We start from the raw sequence: 18,981 nt of genomic DNA, 5'->3' as shown, positions 1-18,981 counted from the left end.
CTATGACCTTTTTAGCCCAGGCCTTAATGGGTGGCTGGGGTAAAGAGGAAGGGGTTAGCGGCGAGGAGTCCGTCTCCACTCCCTGGACTGGTAGGTTCAGGATCTGGGCTGGTTCTCTTCATGACACATGGTGCGTATGACCTTAGTAAGTGGCCTTATTGGAATCAAAGCACTGGTCCATCTAGCTCAATATTGTCAACACAGACTGGCAGTGACTCCCTGTGGTTTCAGGCAAGGGTATCTCACCACCCCACTTGGAGATGGCAAGGATTGAACCCGGGACCGTCTGCATGCAAGGCAACTGCTGAGCCTTGGTGGTGCCTTTCCCTTCAACAAAGGCTAGAGTCAAAAAAGGTAAACAGACTGTGCTGCTGGAAAGCTGCAGCCAACGTGTGGTTTCCCCCTCTTCCCTCCTGGAACCCCAAACTTCCTCATCTTCGTAGTCCAACCCGCTTCTCTCCCCAGATCCCTTTCCTGCTATGGTGGTGATCAGGTGTGATGGAGGAAGACAGAGCTCCTGTAGCTTTGGCTAGACAAAGGGATGAAAACAGGTGCAGCCTTTATCCCCTCCCATTAGGCAGAATGAGGTCATAGAGTCATAGTCAAAGAATCATAGAGTTGGAAGGGACTACAAGAACCATCTGGTCCAGCCCCCTGCAATGCAGGAATCTTTTGCCCAACAAGATTAAGAGCCTTGTGCTCTACTGCCTGATGTGACTGCTTCAGGCAAATTAGGACCATAGGAAATGACACTGACACTGAGGCTGATCATTGGTCTATCTAACTGAGTATTCTCTATACCAATGAGCAGAGGCTCTCCAGGGTTTCAGATTTGAGTCCTGGACCTCCTCTATGCAAAGCAAATGGTTTGCCACAGAGCTACAGCCCTTCCTCAAAATGATTTGCGTGATCCTTGCATGTTTGTTTTCCAGCGTTGGGGAGAGGAGGGCTTTTCTGTCCATGGTACTGAAATAACTTGGCCAGCCTTGCTGTTCTGCCTCAGGCAGCACCTCGGGGCCACCCTGTGCACCTACCCAAATGCCCTTGGAATACCTGTAGATACAGAAACCTGTGCACAACGGGAGATTTTGCAAATGGTCTCTGAGAGCACCTGCTGCCCTAAGCCAGATGATGCTAAGGAGATCTGAGGAGAGACAGCTTGGGAACTCACAGCCTTGAGGTCCACGATGGAAGAAAGATAAGATAGAGAAATACTAGGTAACAATTAAGTAGAATAATCCTGCTGAAGTTATTTCCTCTTCCTTTAATGTGTGTTCAGATTCCTGAAGTGGAACCACTCCAAGAGCAACTTCAGCTGAAAGGCAGCATCAGATCCAATTGCAAATCGCTGCCCCTACCAAATTTCAAGGTGAGTTTAAAGCAGCCTGGGTCACCAAATAGGCAGCAGATTAACTAAGACAGAGCCAAAACCATCCCTTTTCCAAAAATATAACCCCTTGCAAAAATGGTAACTGCTTTTCTGCTCCTTTGGGGGATTGACCAGATCAATTTATCTCACTTGGGGTGGGTGTGTTGCCACTTAACTTATTGAGGGCTTATCCACACTTCATTTTGTCCCACTGTTTCCCTCCCCCCACCCAAAGGTGGGGGAAACTGCTCTCTAGCAGTCAATCGGAGCGGCAATATGGGGTTTTACCCAGGTTGATGTTTACTCTGGTTTAGAGCCAGAGCTAAAGAGTGGGTCTTCCCTTGGAAAGGAACCGGGCAAGGGGGACGACTGCTCAGAAGCATGCCTAGAAAGAGCAGTTCAAGTGGGAAACTGCTCAGACTCATGCTTTCTAGGCAGAGGATAAGCAAAAGTGTGGACGGGCCCCTAGTCTCTTGTCCGTAAGTTCAGCAGATGGAAAGCTGTAGATTAGGGAGTCTCATGTGTGGCTTCACTTCCCAGAATGCCTTGGGAATGATGGGATGAGATGGCAGCGCTTCCTAAGCCTTCCAGGAACTGTACCCCGTGGGAAGCAGCAAAGAGTGTCTTTTGCTGCTGTTACCAGCTATGGACATTTTTTTTTAAGTTGAAACAAGCAAGGGAAAAATGGGAGATCGTGGACTACCTTGGTGTTTTGTTTTTTGTTTTGGTTAAATAATTTTTATTTACTTTTACATTTATATCATAGTAATGTTCAATAACATAACGTACATTTTCTAATTCCCCCCCACGACTTCCTCTTCTGTTTTTTTTAACATATAAATTTCCTTGCTTATTTTGTTAACTCTTGAAATTAAACTTAACTTACATGTTATTATCCTCTTACCATTCTAACATTAGTTTCTATTTTCTATATCTATATTTATTTTGTCCATTGTAAGTGTTTACTCAAACCTTCCTAGTGAGTCCAGTTCTTTACATTGTTTCTGTAAATACAGCATGAATGGTTCCCATTCTTTTTTAAAGTCTCTATTGTCTTTGTCTCTTAATCCTTTGGTTAGCTTTGCCATTTCCACGTATTCCACCAGTTTTTCTTGCCATTGTTCTTTAGCTGGTACAGTGGTGCCCCGCAATACGAATGCCTCGCAAGACGAAAAACTCGCTAGACGAAAGGGTTTTGCGTTTTTTGAGTCATTCCGCAAGATGAATTTCCCTATGGGCTTGCTTTGCAAGACGAAACGTCTTGCGAGTTCTTGCGAGTTTGTTTCCTTTTTCTTAAAGCCGCTAAGCCGTTAATAGCCGCTAAGCCGCTAAGCCGCTAATAGCCGTGCTTCGCAAGACGAAAAAACCGCAAGACGAAGAGACTCGCGGAACGGATTAATTTCGTCTTGCAAGGCACCACTGTATTTCATCGCTTTTCCATCTTTGGGCCAGTAATATTCTAGCCGCTGTTGTCGCATACGTGAAAAGTCTCTTCTGATCATGGACTACCTTGTAAAGCTAAGGAAGGTAAGTGAACATTTCAGAAAAATCCCCTCTCCTGATTTTTCAGGAGAGTTTGATTTCTCCCCAATCACCTAATGAATAGTTGAAAACGTCGGTCTTGGAATTTTCAGCACAGCTCTAGTATTAACTATACTCATCAGAGCAGAGCTTCTGCCATGTCAGGTCCCGTGGTTAAACTATTATTGCTGGATAGCAAAAGTCACCTTTCCTGGCCACGGAAATGATTTCAAGTCCCCTCTCCTCAATATGCCTTTGCTTCCCCCACACCTCCACCTCCTTGCTGAAGTGAGCATCTCATTCTCAGCAGCTAATGAAGAAGAAAAATGCCTTGATAGGAAAATAGTGGAGAGAGAGAGATTGGCAGGCAGAATCTTGAGTAGAGATGTAATTGACCTGGAATTGAAAAGGATGAGCACTGTCTAGGCAAGGAAATGGGGTGGAGGGAGGCAGATGTGGCTGGTTTGAAAATTATGATACTACAGAAGGCAACAGGGCTGCTCTGAAACTTTTTTCCCGAATCAGCCAGGGACAAACAATATTGAAGAGGTATTACGTGACTCTGCAAAGAGATTGGCCACTCTTCCCCCCCCCCAAAAAAAACAATGTCTTTGTGCCTTGGCAGGTGCATGACAGGCAGGAATTCAACAGGCAGCACACCCATCACTGCAGCTGGGAAATCAATGCCTGGGAAAGCATTGCCTGTTGAATTTCAGCCTGTCACAGAGCTTTTAAAAATAACAGATCTTCCATCTGTGTTGGAGAGGACCAATTCTAATCAATCTGGCTGGTGTGTGTGTGTGTGTGTTTTGGAGGATATTGGGTGTCTGGTGTTTTTCCTATAACAGGAAATAGAAAAAGGTAGGGTGGAGGGTGGGGGAAAGGAACCATTTACCTCCCAACATCTATAAGTGGCAGATTTTGTTTATTGTAAGTTAGTTATCACCCTACTTCCTTTTGCTATCTGAAAAAGGCACTTATATTGACGCTTTCCCAGCATGCAAATGTATTTAAAAGTAATCAGTTGGTGAAAAAGACAAATTAGTTGACTGAAATTCTTCTTAGCTGGCTGGAAACCCGGAACATATGAAAGGCAGGTGAACATCCTGTGGTCCGTATGCTGGCAGGAACCCCTCGCTTCAATAAGTAGGAGGGTGCAGGGATGGTTAGGAGGGGAGCCTTTGACTGCAAAGAAGCGGAGGTGTTTTGAAACAGCAGTTTGAGACAGTCTGCTGCGGCTCCATCCCTGGTGCATGACCAAGGACGCCTTTCAAGCTGATCCACCTGACACCATGTCAAGCAATGCAATAGGCAGGAGAGACAGATGAAAGCTGAGGAAGATGTGGGTTGACAGGATGCAATCGACAATTATTAAGCCCCGCTGGAAGATTCCGGGGGGAAACAGGCACAAGGTTGCTGAGAGCTGAGGAACCCGCTTACCTGTCTCATCTTTCTGTAAAACGGCACATTTGTACAGTCCCCGCCGCTTTTCGCTCTGCAGCCCAGTTGGTTATATCAATTGTGCCAGAAATGTAGTAAATGCTTCAGCTGAAAGGCAGCATTCTTTTCTGCGGAACCTTCCAGGGACTTCATGGGCAGGGGCCTAAGGCAACAGTAAGCTGCGCAATGGATGCTACGCTTACTTTTCTACTCTTCTAGTTACATAAAAGGTAGATGTTTCTGTACACACACACACACACACACACAACCCCCCCCCCCCGCTACCTCCAGCCATGCAAGCAAGAGATATTGCCACGGTTCAAGGGCACATTCCAGCCAGGCAAAATCACTTGAGGAATGGGCAAAAAGCAGGGCCTGTCAAAGGAGTGGCCTGAGGAAAATGGGATGCAGAGAGGTTGAGGGAACATTCTTTCACATGTGGTAGACTTGTAAAAGGGTAAAAGAGTATTGGGAAATAATCCATAGTGAATTGAAAAAAAATGTTTAAAAGTACCTCCCCCCCCCCCAAAAAAAATCCAGAGTCCTATTTGTTGAGGATAATTCAGACTGAAATTCCCAGGTGCCAAAAAAGGTTATTTATGTATGCCACTACTGCGGCCCGTGTTTTGTTAGCCCCAAAATGGGAAACGAGTGAGAAAAAGAAAATGATTCTGGGAATTCCCTGAGCATCTTTTACTAGTGAAAGACCACCTGCCCACTGTGACTTTTTGAATTGCAGGATTCCCTGGCTGCAGAGATCAAGAGCACAATGAGAAAGAGCGTGGACACTTCTGGTTCCTCGGAGTGCAAGTAAGTGGGAAGGGCACAAGATACCTGGTGTGTGTGTGTTCGTGTGTGTAAGCTAGACCCATAAAAATGAGTGGCGAGAGCAAGAAGCTCTCAGAGGATGGCGTCATGAATGCAGCACAATCCCTGAGGCCAAACAGGGGAAGAAGGAGGAGCCTTTGGATCAGGAGGTGAAATTCAGAATGATGGCAGGGGGAGCGGCCCGTGTTTTGTTAGCCCCGAAAATGGAAAATGAGTGAGGTCCCAACTAAAGAAGAATGGCAACTTAAGCTGATGGAATATGCACAGTTTGCAGACTTAACATATAGAATAAGAGAACAAGAAGAGGCCAGGGATTGAATATGGGACCTTCTGCATGCAAAACAGATGTTCTCTTCCTGAGCTGTGGCCACCCCTCCCTTGAGTGGGGCCCAAGAAGAGGTTTGCATCACAGTCCCCTGCTAAAACTGAGTCGTCCTCCCCCCCCCATCCCCTCATTGTTTTACCTGCGCAGGACCTGTTGCTCAAACAATGCCTCCATCGTAACGGGGGTTCCATGCAAACTCCTTCCTGAAACAGAAAGGGATGAACATTGACATCTCTTACTAAAATGGATTTCTGTCCATTCTTTTAGCAGGGGATTCAATGGAAGCCTGCATGGAAACCCCTGCCGAAAAATTGGGAGAAAAGTCTTTCACGGCGACTCTGATGCACACCCCTCCCTGAACCAGTTTGAATCCTGCTCGGTTTGATTGCAGGCTCCTGTTCCTCCCACCCCTCCTGTTCATACTGCCCACCTCACACCAACAAGACCATTTCGGCCTCAGCCGTTGAAGGCAAGGAAGAGGCAGGTGGTGATGATAGAGCAAAACAGCTAGGGAGCTGCAAAGCCTGTCCTTACAGTTCCTCCATCACTTGGGCCTCTGTCTCTGTCTGCGTCTCCCTCCACTCTCTCCCTTCTCATCCGTGTGCAATGTGGCTGCAATGGCGAAGCAGCGCTAGGAAATCTGTGGTGATACTGTGGTGGTAAAGTGAACTGCAGTGTGACAACAGTCTTACAGGGCCTCTCCTCCTCCCAGAGGGGAGGGGTTGTGAGTGGGAACAGCTTCCCACTGGGGCAGGGAGGCGTGCTTGCCTGGAATATGTGTGCTGTGTTGGAGGATTGGGTATGCACCATCATCTACCCCTCCTCTTTTGGGTCTTCCGTTAAAGGAATCCGGCGGTCGTGGATCCTGTCCGATGCCCTGCTGGTGGCAAGGGCCATGGCACAACCCCTGGTGACGTCATGGGGGAGCTTCCAGTTGTATTTGCATCAACAAGCTCCTCCCATTGGTTGTTAACCCTGATATGACTCCTGGCTATGCGGGGTGGAGTCTGGTATTGCTGTTTCATCCAACGCCTAAGCCAATACTACTCACATGCTGTAACCAATAAAAGTTGTGGCCTAATTTTGCCCATTAACCTAAAATAATGTGTCTTTGTGTCTTACTGTACTCCTATGCAGGGACGTGGGTGGCACTGTGGGTTAAACCACAGAGCCTAGGACTTGCTGATCAGAAGGTCGGCGGTTTGAATCCCTGCGACGGGGTGAGCTCCCGTTGCTTGGTCCCTGCTCCTGCCAACCTAGCAGTTCGAAAGCACGTCAAAGTACAAGTAGATAAATAGGTACCATTCTGGCGGGAAGGTAAACGACGTTTCAGTGCGCTGCTCTGGTTCTCCAGAAGCGGCTTTGTCATGCTGGCTACATGATCCGGAAGCTGTATGCTGGCTCTCTCGGCCAGTAAAGTGAGATGAGCGCTGCAACCCCAGAGTCGGGCACGACTGGACCAAATGGTCAGGGGTCCCTTTACCTTTACCTTTACCTTTATACTCCTATGCGGGTGGCGGGTCCTCGACTCACAGAGAGAGAGAGAGGGAGAGGGAGAGAGAGAGAGAGAGAGAGAGAGAGAGAGAGAGAGAGAGAGAGAGAATGAGAATCATTTCCTATGAGAACTCTCTAAACCATTTACTAGATTTAGATTTTTGCGCGCGCGTGTGCACACACACACACACACACACACACACACAGAGAGAAGCTTTCTGGTAAGCCTGTCTCCATGCATACCATTTCAGCTGCTCATTGCTGGGGGAGGTCTGATGGGCAAGAGGGCGACCTCCAAGAGAAGACTGCCCTGGTGCGATTGCCTGCGTTTCCTCTTGGCATCGCATGCTATGCTGCTTCCGAGGTTCCAGTGATACCCTCTGGAGCTGCAAATCAGCAAAAGAGTTGACTTCAGCTTCTGTCCCACAAGATTTAGTGCAGGAGAGTCACTCTATATTTGTAGGAACAATAACCGTGATATTTATAGGACAAGCCCAGCCAAAATGCTTTGGTTTCTCTTTTTTTCTCTCCCTCCCCTTGCTTGGCAGAACTGGAGAATCTCATCTCTTTCCTCATTCCCACGATTCCACCATCAGCTGCTGCAGCTGGCAAAATTTACAACTCCTGAGGAAGTGCAAGCAGCAAGGGGAAGATGAACGGTGTCTTACCTGCCAAGCAAGCTAGCCAAAGGGATCCATGATTGACTGCCACAGTCGGCTGCCTCTTCCGACTTTGCTCCTTTTCTCAACAGCATCCACAAGTAATGCTCCATCCTAAACATCTGCTGTTGAGCAGCGGGAATCAAAGGCACCCGGCCAACATTCTGTGCTTCTGATCATGTGCAGAGTGCATTTCCCTCATTGCTCAGGAATCACAGCTTTTAATCTATTTTATTATTTAGTAACAATCTATTCTTTTGTTTATTAAAAACCAATGTCCCGAGTGTTTTTCAGAAGAAATTCACGGCGGCTATCATCAAAGCCAACAGTCATAAAACAATCCATATTTCAAGCAAATTGCATGTTGAAACAGTAACTCAGAAACCATTTTTGTGATGATAATTGCAATTTAAGAGTCCCAGCTAGAGCCAACGCTGAGAGACTTTGTGAGCTCCTTGTGGGATCAGCTCAGATCTCCATAGCCCAATCTGCCCAGATCATGTCTCCATATTTCTGGAGCTCCACATATTTTTTTTGCCTCAGACGTTTCAGGCAGGTGGTTGCTAGCAAATTGTCAGTCAGAGGAAGGGCTCCTCCGGCTGCATAATCCCGAGACTGCTTTGCCTGGGTTAATTAAAACTAAATATAGACCCTGCCGGCTGGGCAAATTGCAAGGGGAGTTTCAAAGTGTCTGAGTATTTCTTCCACCTACTTTCACCTGGAGCAGAGCTCTTTGGGATGCCGTTCAAAAGTGTGAGGGGGGAGAGAGGAAGCAGGGAGAGATTATTCTGGGATGCCTCTGCTCTAAAGCAGGGTGGAGGAGAGGAGGGCGGATGCAGAGCCCTGTAGGAATGAAATTATGTTGGGTGGAGAGAACCTCTTGCTGCCTTCTTTGGCTAGTCTTTGGCCGGGCAAAATCCAGTCCCCTGAGGAATGAGGACTGGCTGGCCTACTGAGGGCAAGGCCTTTCCAGCAATTGCAATTCCCCCAAGTGACATTGCTTACTCTCTTTTAGCCCTTAAGAAGGAGGCAAAATCCATGGCTGATTTACTTGCTTGCTTTAGATTTAGATTTGCTCACTCTGCCGTTTTGTATAAGCTTGACTTTGATTCAGTTTTAATTAGCACTGTTATTTCATTGTGATATATATTTATCTAATCTTTTAGGACAATTTTATTGCCTCGTGGACCCAGTTTGGGATACAAAAGCATGATAGGAATGTATTTCAGATTAATTGGCCAATATTGGTGTGCTGTTCTTATCATCAGGTCGTAGATAGCTATGCATCTGATTACTGCATTTTTAGGCAGAGAACGTGCCTCCCTCCATCAATTGCTTATTGGAGAAGCCTCTTCAATCTTATTTATGACTATCAACCTAGAATTGTTTTTAATGTGTGAGGTTTTTTTAATGCTCAGTGTTTTATGGTGTTTTTATATATGCTGGAAGCCGTCCAGAGTGGCTTGGGCAGCCCAATCAGACGGACAGCGTATTATTATTATTATTATTATTATGTTTTGAGTCTCTTTGAGGTATGCAGCGATTTTTGTAGTTAATATCTTTTAAACAAGTTCCTAATCTCTTCTTTCTTGCATTTCAAGTCTTTCTTTAATAAAAAAATATTTTTAGAAAATGTCTAGAGCTAGAAAGTAGCAAAAGGCCATCTATTCGAAAGGACTACTTGTCCAAAGTGTGAGAAATGGGGGTGAGCACCCACCCTTAGCCCCACACAACCTTCAGAAACTGGGCAACAGTGTGTCTTGCCAGCACCCAGTGATCAGTAATCTCTGGGCTGGTTGCAGTCATTCAGCAGTGCCGGAAGAATCATTCTGTACCTGTTCAGGAGTAGTCAATATGATGAAGTGGACCCTAGTCCACGAAAGCTTGTGCTATAATAAATCCATCTGTCTTTAAGGTTTCCCCAAGGCTCTTGCTTGTTTTTCCTGTGAAAAACTAACAGTGCTGCTCCTCTGGAAATATCACAAGTTTCAGGGCTAAAACTGGCATTATAAACAAACAGATTCTGGACCTGAACACCTGAGTAAATAGAATCCATTCCTTCATCAAAGTTTTCACAGCATGGTTAGAGTTTTCTAAGCTTGATGCTGACCTATCAGGGATACTGTGGTTGATTTTTATTTTATTTTATTTTATTTTATTTTTTTATTTTATTTTATTTTATTTTATTATTTTATTGCAAGGGGGTTGGACTAGATGAACTTCAGTGTTCTTTCTAACTGCACAATTGTAAAATCCTGCTTTTTGCCCTGTAGACTTTCTTGTGGCATGATCAGCTGTCCTGCCGTGTCCTGGAAAGCATGCCTGCAGGTGCGGCACCACGGACAGCTCCGAGTGAGCAACTTGCTCCAGCAAACCCAGGGGCTGGATGAAGGCCTTTTATGCCTCTAGTTTGCCCCTCCCAGACTCCGCCCCTTTCTTGATGAATGGAGGGCCTTAAAGGGGCAGGCTCTCAGAAAACACCTTCCTAGTTTATGGCCTGCATTGACAGGCCTACTTGGAGGTGGTTCCCTTGTGTAGAGGGGATTGCTTCCTCAAGGGATTCGTATTCTGAGGGTCCAGGTTCTGAAGATCCCAATTTAGGGGTCCCTGGTGCAAGGACCACCAAACCACAAGGTTCTAGAGCGTAGGCCCAGTTGTGATGATGAGCCCATGTTGGTTTCTAGCGCCTCTGCCTCCACTGCCCTTGGGCTGCTGGATTTGGCTGGATCAGTCAAGCCAATCCAGTTTATTGAAATGAACTTGACAGCTATTGAATGCCCTCAGCTAGCTGGCCGACAGTTCAAGGATCTGTTGGAGTTAGTGCTATGAGCTGTCCATCTTATGCTCAGTTGGTACAGATGTGCAAATAAACCATGTGTCACTCTGACAGCATTCTCCTTTTAGAAAAAGGGGGGGGTGATCTCAAAGTTGCTCACTCTCTTTCAGTTGGCATCTGGGTATTAGCTACTGACTCGGATGGGGTTAAAGAGCGCTGGTTGCACCTCATGCAGAAATAGGCAGAGACTATGCTTTGGGCATCTTATATTTGTTTTGTATTTTATTTATTCACTGGTTCATTTGCACCATTTTTAATCCTGCTGAAAAGCTGGAAAACTCCCACAAAGCAGCTTGCATGAGATAATGAGCACATAATAAAATCCCTGCTCTCAGGCTTACAGTCAAAAAGGTGTGGCACAAAATGAACAAGGGATGAAGAGGGAAGAGGAAGACAAGCAAACTCAAGCACTGGTTCTTAAATGTACAAAACTGTTCTGAGCACCACCAGGGAAGGGAAACCGTTCAGGTACGTAAGGTAAAAAGGTAAAGGACCCCTGGATGGTTAAGTCCAGTCAAAGGCGACTATGGGGTTGTGGCGCTCATCTCGCTTCAGGCTGAGGGAACCAGCGTTTGTCCACAGACAGCTTTCCAGGTCACATGGCCAGCATGACTAAACCACTTCTGGTGCAACAGGACACCAAGACGGGAACCAGAGCACATGGAAACGCTGTTTACCTTCCTGCCACAGCAGTACCTATTTATCTACTTGCACTGGCATGCTTTTGAACTACTATGGACTGAACTACTGTTCAGGGAAGTTTTTAGTATTTAACGCTGTACTGTTTTTAACACTTGATTGGGAGCCGCCCAGAGTGGCTGGGGAAACTCAGCCAGATGGGTGGGTATATATAATAAATTATTATTATTATTAGGTTGGCAGGAGCTGGGACAGAGCAACGGGAGCTCACCCCTTTGCAGCGATTTAAACCGCCGACCTTCTGATCGGGAAGCCCAAGAGGCTCAGTGGTTTAGACCACAGCGCCACCCGCATCCCAGTTCAGGTAGAGGAGAAGCCAAATGGAGCAGTTCTTTCAGCAGAACTTGACAGTGTGGTCCAGTGCTATAGCCTGAAAGCAATTTTTGGCTGCCAAATGACAGTGACACACTACAGAACAAATCAGAGACTGTGTGTGTGTCAACCCCAAGTTGCATTTTAAGACTTCCACTCGTTCACACCAGATGCTGCTCTGGAAACAAAATCCCCTTTTAAAAACGAGTTCCTATAAGCAGAGGAAAGAAACCCGGGACGCTATTTAAGTAGCATGACCAGGAGCCGAACAATACGACACAGTGTAAATTTTCATTATTCTGCTCTGTGTGCAGAATTCATTTGCATCCCCTGCCTTGCTTGCTGCTGGCAGAGGAACAAAAGGACGGCTTGTAAAAGGAGGCCTCTGTGGCAGGTTTAGCAAAGCTTAATTTAATCCTTTGGTAAGTCAAGGTGGCCTAAGGCTTTGTGTGACAACAGCACAATTAGGGGTGGGGGGAGTCAGATGTCAACCCTGGAGTGGCAAGCATGGAGAGATCAGCCTGAAAAAGATTTGCCTGGTCTGGGGCTTCCTCCTCCTCCGCCTTCTCCTCTGCCTCCTCACTGGAGATCTGCGGCCAAGAGTTCCACTGCTCACAGAGGCAGAGATGCAGGCCAAGGTGATGGATGGAAGCATCCATTCTCCTAGCCTGGCGAGGCAGGCTTTTCCTCTCAAGGGGACGCCTGGGTAATTAGCACTGAATCCTAAGCACTTTTAATTAAACACTAAAGTTCTCTGAGCCATCTGCTTTCGCCACAAATTTGCTCACTAGTCAAGTCGCTGGTAGCAGGGGAGGGATTTGTAGTCTTATATATTTTTTCTTTAGACAGCGAAATCGAGCTTTCTAATTCTCTCCGTGTTGAATTGCAGCCAGGAGGACTCGCCGGGTCTGGCTTAGACTTGAATATTCAAACGCTAGAGTTTGCTGCTAAAACAAATGAACTCGAGGAGAGCAGAAATGAGCATGTGCAGAGTGTACCTTCCCTATCAGGTCTGGATTCACAACCAGACACTTAGACACTCTGGGCTTAGAGGCAAGAGATACTGAGGTGGGGTTCCAGGCAGGCTGAACAACAGTATTATTGTGGATCTGAGATATATATATCTCAGTTGCTTTAGGCTAAAGATGGCCTTACTTTTGCTCTGTGAACTGTCTTAAGTGTCTCTTTTCCATATAATACCCCCCCAAATTGTTGAAGGATCAGCTTTCTGGGGGGGGGCGGGGTACCCACTATGTGTGCGTAAATTGCAAATTGCTGCAAAATGTGGACAGCTGAATTAAAGTTTGGGAAAACGAGAGACAGAGAAAACCGAAATGGACAGCTCCTTCCATCTCTACTCACGAGTGTTTGAATCCTCCTTCCTGTGGGATCCACCTGAAAGTGGGGGCAGGTGGGTGTATGGAAGGCACATGTCTAATGTGACACCATCATGCATGTTGCGAGTTTCCTTGCCCCCGGAACCATTTCATTGGCTGCCACTTGCAGAAGTGGGTGGGTGGGGCAAGTCTCATCGCAGTGATGTCATGACAGCACCTCACTAGCCATTAGGTGGGTGAGAATGAGGAGATATGGGGCAATGGCTTCCTGCAGTGACCGAGAATATGTAAACCCCTGAGGTGGCAGGGATGGGGGCCATAGCTGTCAACTTTTCCATTTTCTTGCGAGGAATCCTATTCAGAATAAGGGAATTTCCCTTAAAAAAAGGGAAACATTGACAGCTATGATGGGGACCATGAAGCCGTTTGTGCCTCGTCTACATATTGAACTAGCTCCCTTGACGCACAACAAAGAGAACGTGGCCTCTGCTCCTTCCCAGATATGAGAATATAGAGATAATAGTTGTTTGCTTTGTGTTGTCTTTAGTATTCTAGCCCTTGCTCTCTCTTTCTCTTTCCCTCTCTGGACTTCTGTTTTCTCTGCCTTGCCCTGGGAGCTGATCTCTCCAACAATGGGAAGCTGCCCTTGTCTGGCTCCACCAGACAGCATTGTCACTGTGCTAACACCTTCCGGCGTGACCTTTGCATTCTATATTTTTATCAGGATGCGTCTTCATTATCGTGGAAGACGAAAATTGCTATGGTAACTCCTCCAGTGAGCGAAATTTCAGGCACACCCTCCAAGAACACCAGAGCCCTGGCGGATCAGATCGAGGAAGTCTTGTCTAGCCCAGATTCCTGTTTCCAACTCATGACCGGTCAAATGGGCTCTTCAGACATTAGGTACGGCGGGGGGGGGGGGAGGGAGACATCTGTCTGTTGAATTTCTCCTCTTTTGCTTATCAGCGTTAGAGCAAAATAATTTGCTTTCCTGGATCAGACAAAGGACCGCTGTCTCATGAACAATTTGGGGGGATTCCGATTCCCATCAGCTCCAGCCAACATGGCCCAATGGTCATGGAGGATGGGAATTGTAGTCCAGAAGCATCTGGTGAGCCACACGTTAGTCACCATCATTTTAAAGTTTGTTTGATTTGAAATAAACAAGGGCAGACCTTGGTGTGACAAAACGCATCCTTCCGGCTGAAAATAAGCATCGTGCCTATTCCAGCCCCCCAATACACCCACATTTCTCTCTCTCTCTCTTCTGCCATAGTTTCACAGCTGCACCTGCTTTAACAATGCTCTATTTTTAATCCATGCGCAACTTCAAATGATAAGCTGTGGAACATGGGAGATAGTACCAGTAAGCTTTGGCTCCATTTCCGCCGGGATATTCTTACGAATATTATGAATATTATGCAAATCAGCACATTGACGTACTGTGCATATCATGCAAATATTATTCGCGTGCCGCCGACATGACATTTACGCAAACTGTTCTGACATCTAAATAGCATTTGACTTTAAATCACCTTATGCTAATGTATAAGATTAAATGCTTACCTTGAAAAGTATACAGTATTGGTGTGTGTACCACACAAGCTTTAACAAAACAGAGAGAGGAAAGCAAACTTAATAATCTATAAAGTTAAGTTTGCTATGGTGCCATTCACATTCACCGCTAATTTTACGGATGCTACCAGTGGCGTAGCATGGGGGGCACAGGGGCTGTTGCCCCGGGCGCAAAATTGTTAGGGCCACAAAATTTCAGCACCCAATGCTGCCTCAGTACAGCCTCATGCTTCCATCCGTGGACTCCGTTGAAACCGGCTTCTCCTTGTGAACCAGGAAGTGACCTCTTCACACAATGGAAGGACTCTCCTCATCTCTGTGGATACAATTTCCTGGGTGATGCAGATGCTGTTAGGCAGTCGAATGCGCATGCGTACTCCATCTGTTTCACTCCCTCACATCCACCCCCCTCTGTGCAGCCCCAGGCACTGGCAACCCACGCTACACCACTGGGTGCTGTGTGTCAATTCTAGGAACATGGGAGCATACGAAGCTGAGTTATACTGAGTCAGATCATTGGCCCACCTAGATCATTGTTGTCTATTTCAGGCAGGAGTCTCTCCCAGACCTACCTGGAGATGCCAAGGACTGAACCCAATACCTTCTGCATGCAAAACAGTTGGCCCACCACTATGCTACAGCCAGCCTTCCCATGCCAATTGCAAAGCAAAGAGCACATGGGCAGAGTCCTTCCCACCTGATCATCATTTGGTTGGGTGAATGGGTAGGATGCATCCAGCAGCCACACAGATGAATTTGCCCATGTGGTTCCTGTATTCAGAACTGCAGAGGAAGATGCCACAGAGAAGTAACACCTCTGCTGCAAGTCATAACTGGAAGTGAATCCTTTGACTTGACAACAACACTCTTGCATGACTATGATTTCTTTTATTTTGATGGCATTTTCACGGAAGAACTTCCTGGCGTGTTACAGAACCCTGCGGGTCTGGTCTGCCTGTCTCCCGGTCTGCAGCTCCTCATAACTCCCTGAACCCACCTTGTCTCATGGCAGGTTCCACCTCTGGGTCTGAATCCAGCTGATAAATAATTTGCATTGATGAATCCAGGCAGCCTCAATTAATATGTAGCTCTGAATGCAGAATCACACAGAGCAAGCCTGTTGTCCCCTGCATCTTATTAACTGATTGGCTCATGTTTGTTCACTTATTTGTTTTGTTCTCCAAGAGAGAACAATTAAACTTTAATCAGCCTGTTATTAACTTCCAGCACGGAAGACTCTTTGAAAACTCCACCCGTGGTCATATCTATTAGCAATTATTAAAATACACAGCGAGGCAGCCGTGGAGACAGTGATGGCATTTTGCTGCTTTGGAAGAGACTTTGTGAAATAGCCTTTGTAGGCTGTCACAGTCTCACAAATCAATAGGCAAGGAGGGTGGTGTGGGGAGAGGGAACGAATCCCTCCAGGGTTTGGGAACTCTGCGTGAGACATTTCCTGCAGCCTCCAGGCTTGGTGGATGTTACTGAGTGAGGAGATTTCACCCCTCCCATACACAAGAATCTCCTGATCATCTCCTGATGGTCTCTGCTGACTCTCCAGAGAGAAGGAGGCGTGTCCTGCCTATCTACTTATTCTGCCCAGCAACATATCTGTGTGTGTGAGTGAGAGACAGTCAGTCAGTGTATCGGAGAGAGTGAGAGTGTTGGAGATCCTAGAGATAAGATTGCTGTTAGAGCAGCTGCAGACTCTCAGTGTAGCATTGATTTATGCTTAGAATATTCAGCTCTGTATATAGTTTTGTATCATAGTTGTAGTTATAGAATAAAAGGAAGATATTCTACAGAGCTGCTCTCCGAGTGGTTTATACTCTGCAAGACTCTGCAAAACTCTGCTGCGCAACGACTGTATTATTGAGACAGTGAATCCGGTGCTCTCAGCTCTGAGCTGTGAGTCCACAGCACTGTGACCGTTTCCTGTGAGAAGGAGGTCTCTGGCGGTGCTACCCAGCTCGCCTAGCCCAGTCGGGGTTGAGGTGCATGAGTCCAGTTGGTGCACTGGCTCTAGGGCGATGCTGACATCGGTTATGGGCCCAGTCGTTGTTCCAGTCGTCTGACCTGGCGTTGTTCCAGTCATCCCAGGCGTCCCAGTCGTCCCAGTCGCCAGAGGTTTCTGTTGCTGATTGCCGGACGGTGGAACGGACGCTGCATGCTGGACTGATTTGCGGTGCCCAGAAGCAGAGCTGTTTTGGAGCAGAGTGTTCAAGCTGCCGCTGTTGCTGTTGCTGCTGCTTGATTTATGGAGGTATGTTGCTGACTGCCAAAGAAAGAAGATAGCATCCCTGTTTGCCTGTTAATTGCGCTCTGAGTGGGAGAGAGAGTGGCTGAAGGAGTCAAGGCTTTATCTGTGTTGCACGAGGGAAGTGTCTTGCTCTAAGTAATAGCAGACATGGCCTGTGCACATTCTGGCCAGATGGCTCTGTCCTTTCCTCTCCTCACGCCTGAAACCTATGCAGTTTGGCAAGTAAAGATGAAAGCGCTTTTACAGAGGGAAAAGCTATTTCACACGATAGAAGATGACCCTCCAGATAAGGATGATGATGATTGGGCTGAGTGGCATGCTGCAGATATGAAAGCCCGAGGGACAATTGTTTTGAGTGTTTCAGACCACTTGCTGGTGAACTTAGAGGGTCAAGAGACTGCACAGCTGTTTGGCATAAGTTGAGAGATATGCATCTTAGACAAAATGCTGGTTCCAGTGTGATTTTCTTTAAGAAGCTGTGCAGGCTGCAGTTGGAGAAAGGTGGTGATTTGCCTAGCCATCTGTCTCAATTAAAGCGTCTCAGACAGGACCTTGTTCAGCGAGACCTGGCTATTTCAGAGGCTGTGTTTGCAATGCTGATGATCAATAGCCTAGATGAGTCTTATGATGGAGTAGCTGCCCAGATTTCCACAATGCCTTCTGACCGGCTAACAGAAGATTATGTGTCTAGCGTGCTCTTGAATGAGTGGGATCGCAGACAGGCTGTTAAAGAAAGCCGGGACTGTGCTGTTAAAAATATGCTTGAAAATGTGCCTGAGTCTTCAGCAGGGGAAAGTGAAAGTGAAACTGCTGCTGTTAAAGCTTTGAAATTGAAGCGGTGCTTTTCGTGTGGAGCACAAGGCCATTTGAGTTTCCAGTGTAAGAAGTCTTCAAAGAAGAAGGGAAACTTCAGAGGCAGAGGGGGAGGAGGAAGAAATCCCCAAGCACCTGCTACTTCAAAGGCCTTGATCTCTCGCTGTTCCAGTCAACGTGGGCGGAGTTTCTTCGTGGTCGACTCTGGCTGTTCAAACCACGTGGCCAAAGATAAGAATCTCTTTGTTCAGCTTGAGAAGCAAGAGAAAGAAATTCATCAAGCAGATGGGACAGTTCTCACAAGTATGGCTCAGGGAACTGTGTTCTTAAAGAGCCTGAATGCAACTATTAAGAATGTCCTGTATGCGCCTGATATTCAGGACAATTTGTTGAGTGTTTCCCAGCTTGATCGTCAAGGGTTTAAGGTGGTGTTTGCTAAATCTCGCTGTGAAATTCTTAGAGATGGCAAGCTCATTTTGTATGCAAAATGTGTAAATGGATTGTACCAATTGCCTTTTGTTTCAGGTACAGGCACTGCAGAAGCAACTAAGAAAGAGTGTTGCAATTTATCTGTGGATAAGAATGAGAAGTTGCATGACCAATGTATTCATTATTACCATCGCGTTTATGGTCATTTGAATTTCCAGGCTGTGGCAAAAATGCCTGATATGGTTCAGGGTATGAAGTTGAAAGAATGTCCCTACCACATGAAATGTGTTTCTTGTGCAGAGAGTAAGGCAAGGCAAGCTCCCAAAGGTACAGAGTCTGGGAGAGAGGCCAAGAAACCATATGAAGTCATTCATGCAGACTTAGTGGGGCCTCTAGCGCTCTCTAGAGGCAATTCAAGGTTTTTCATGGTTCTGATAGACTCCTATTCGAAATATGTTTGGGTCTATATGCTGCAGAAAAAGTCTGAAGCCTTTACCAAGTTTCGCCAGTTTTGTAAATGGCTCAGAAATGTACATAATGAGAATGTACGTTTTCTTTTCACAGACAAGGGTGGAGAGTTTTGTTCAGAAGAGTTTGAGAGTTTTCTTTCTGAACAGGGCATTGAGCATAGGACAGCCATGCCCAGATCACCCTGGCAGAATGGTTTATGTGAGAGAGTAAACCAGACCCTGCAGCAAGGAATCAGAACGCTGTTACATGATTCGGGGCTGCCCAATCCTTTTTGGGCTGAAGCTCTTTCGTTTTTCTGTCATGTGTATAACAGGAGGTACCAGTCTAGTGTAAATTGCACCCCATATGAGATGCTTCACGGAAGAAAGCCATGTGTAAAGCATTTTAAAATTTTTGGTTCGGAGGTTTGGGTGCACACCTCACAGGGTGACAAACTGAGCAAGCGTGGAGAACATGGTATTTTCCTAGGATATGAGAAAGGGTCTTATCGTGTTCTGATCACAGACACGAAAACCATAAGGCTGACCAGGAGTATTGATGACAATCCACAATGGGACAGAGTTGGCGTTTTTCAGTATCATCCCATTTGTGATGATGGTGCAAAAGGGGCAAA

At 46.5% G+C, this 18,981-nt stretch overlaps 1 protein-coding gene across 11 annotated transcripts; it reads left to right on the top strand.

The window, feature by feature from the left end:
• The first annotated feature begins 26 nt into the window (after positions 1-26).
• On the top strand, positions 27-15,133 carry LOC308461075 (uncharacterized protein). 11 transcript variants are annotated; one of them, XR_013978790.1, is made up of 5 exons: positions 27-145; positions 232-354; positions 1,280-1,369; positions 5,070-5,140; positions 7,526-9,101. XR_013978790.1 is itself a non-coding variant. In XM_080977678.1 (5 exons), the coding sequence occupies exons 3-5, from the start codon at positions 2,870-2,872 to the stop codon at positions 7,659-7,661; spliced, it is 234 nt and encodes a 77-aa protein (XP_080833804.1). In that variant the 5' UTR covers positions 167-354; positions 1,280-1,369; positions 2,822-2,869; the 3' UTR covers positions 7,662-9,101. The 11 variants fall into 11 exon arrangements, 3 of the variants coding, with proteins under 3 accessions (XP_080833804.1, XP_080833802.1, XP_080833803.1); XR_013978791.1 differs by having other exon boundaries at positions 62-90; XR_013978792.1 differs by having other exon boundaries at positions 65-130.
• The last annotated feature ends 3,848 nt before the right edge of the window (positions 15,134-18,981 follow it).

Source organism: Podarcis pityusensis, assembly GCF_964106645.2.
Source record: "Podarcis pityusensis genome assembly, chromosome: 13".
NCBI classification, from domain to species: Eukaryota; Metazoa; Chordata; class Lepidosauria; order Squamata; family Lacertidae; genus Podarcis; species Podarcis pityusensis.
Note: the sequence above shows the minus strand (reverse complement) of the source record. Positions and strands in the feature narration are given on the sequence as shown.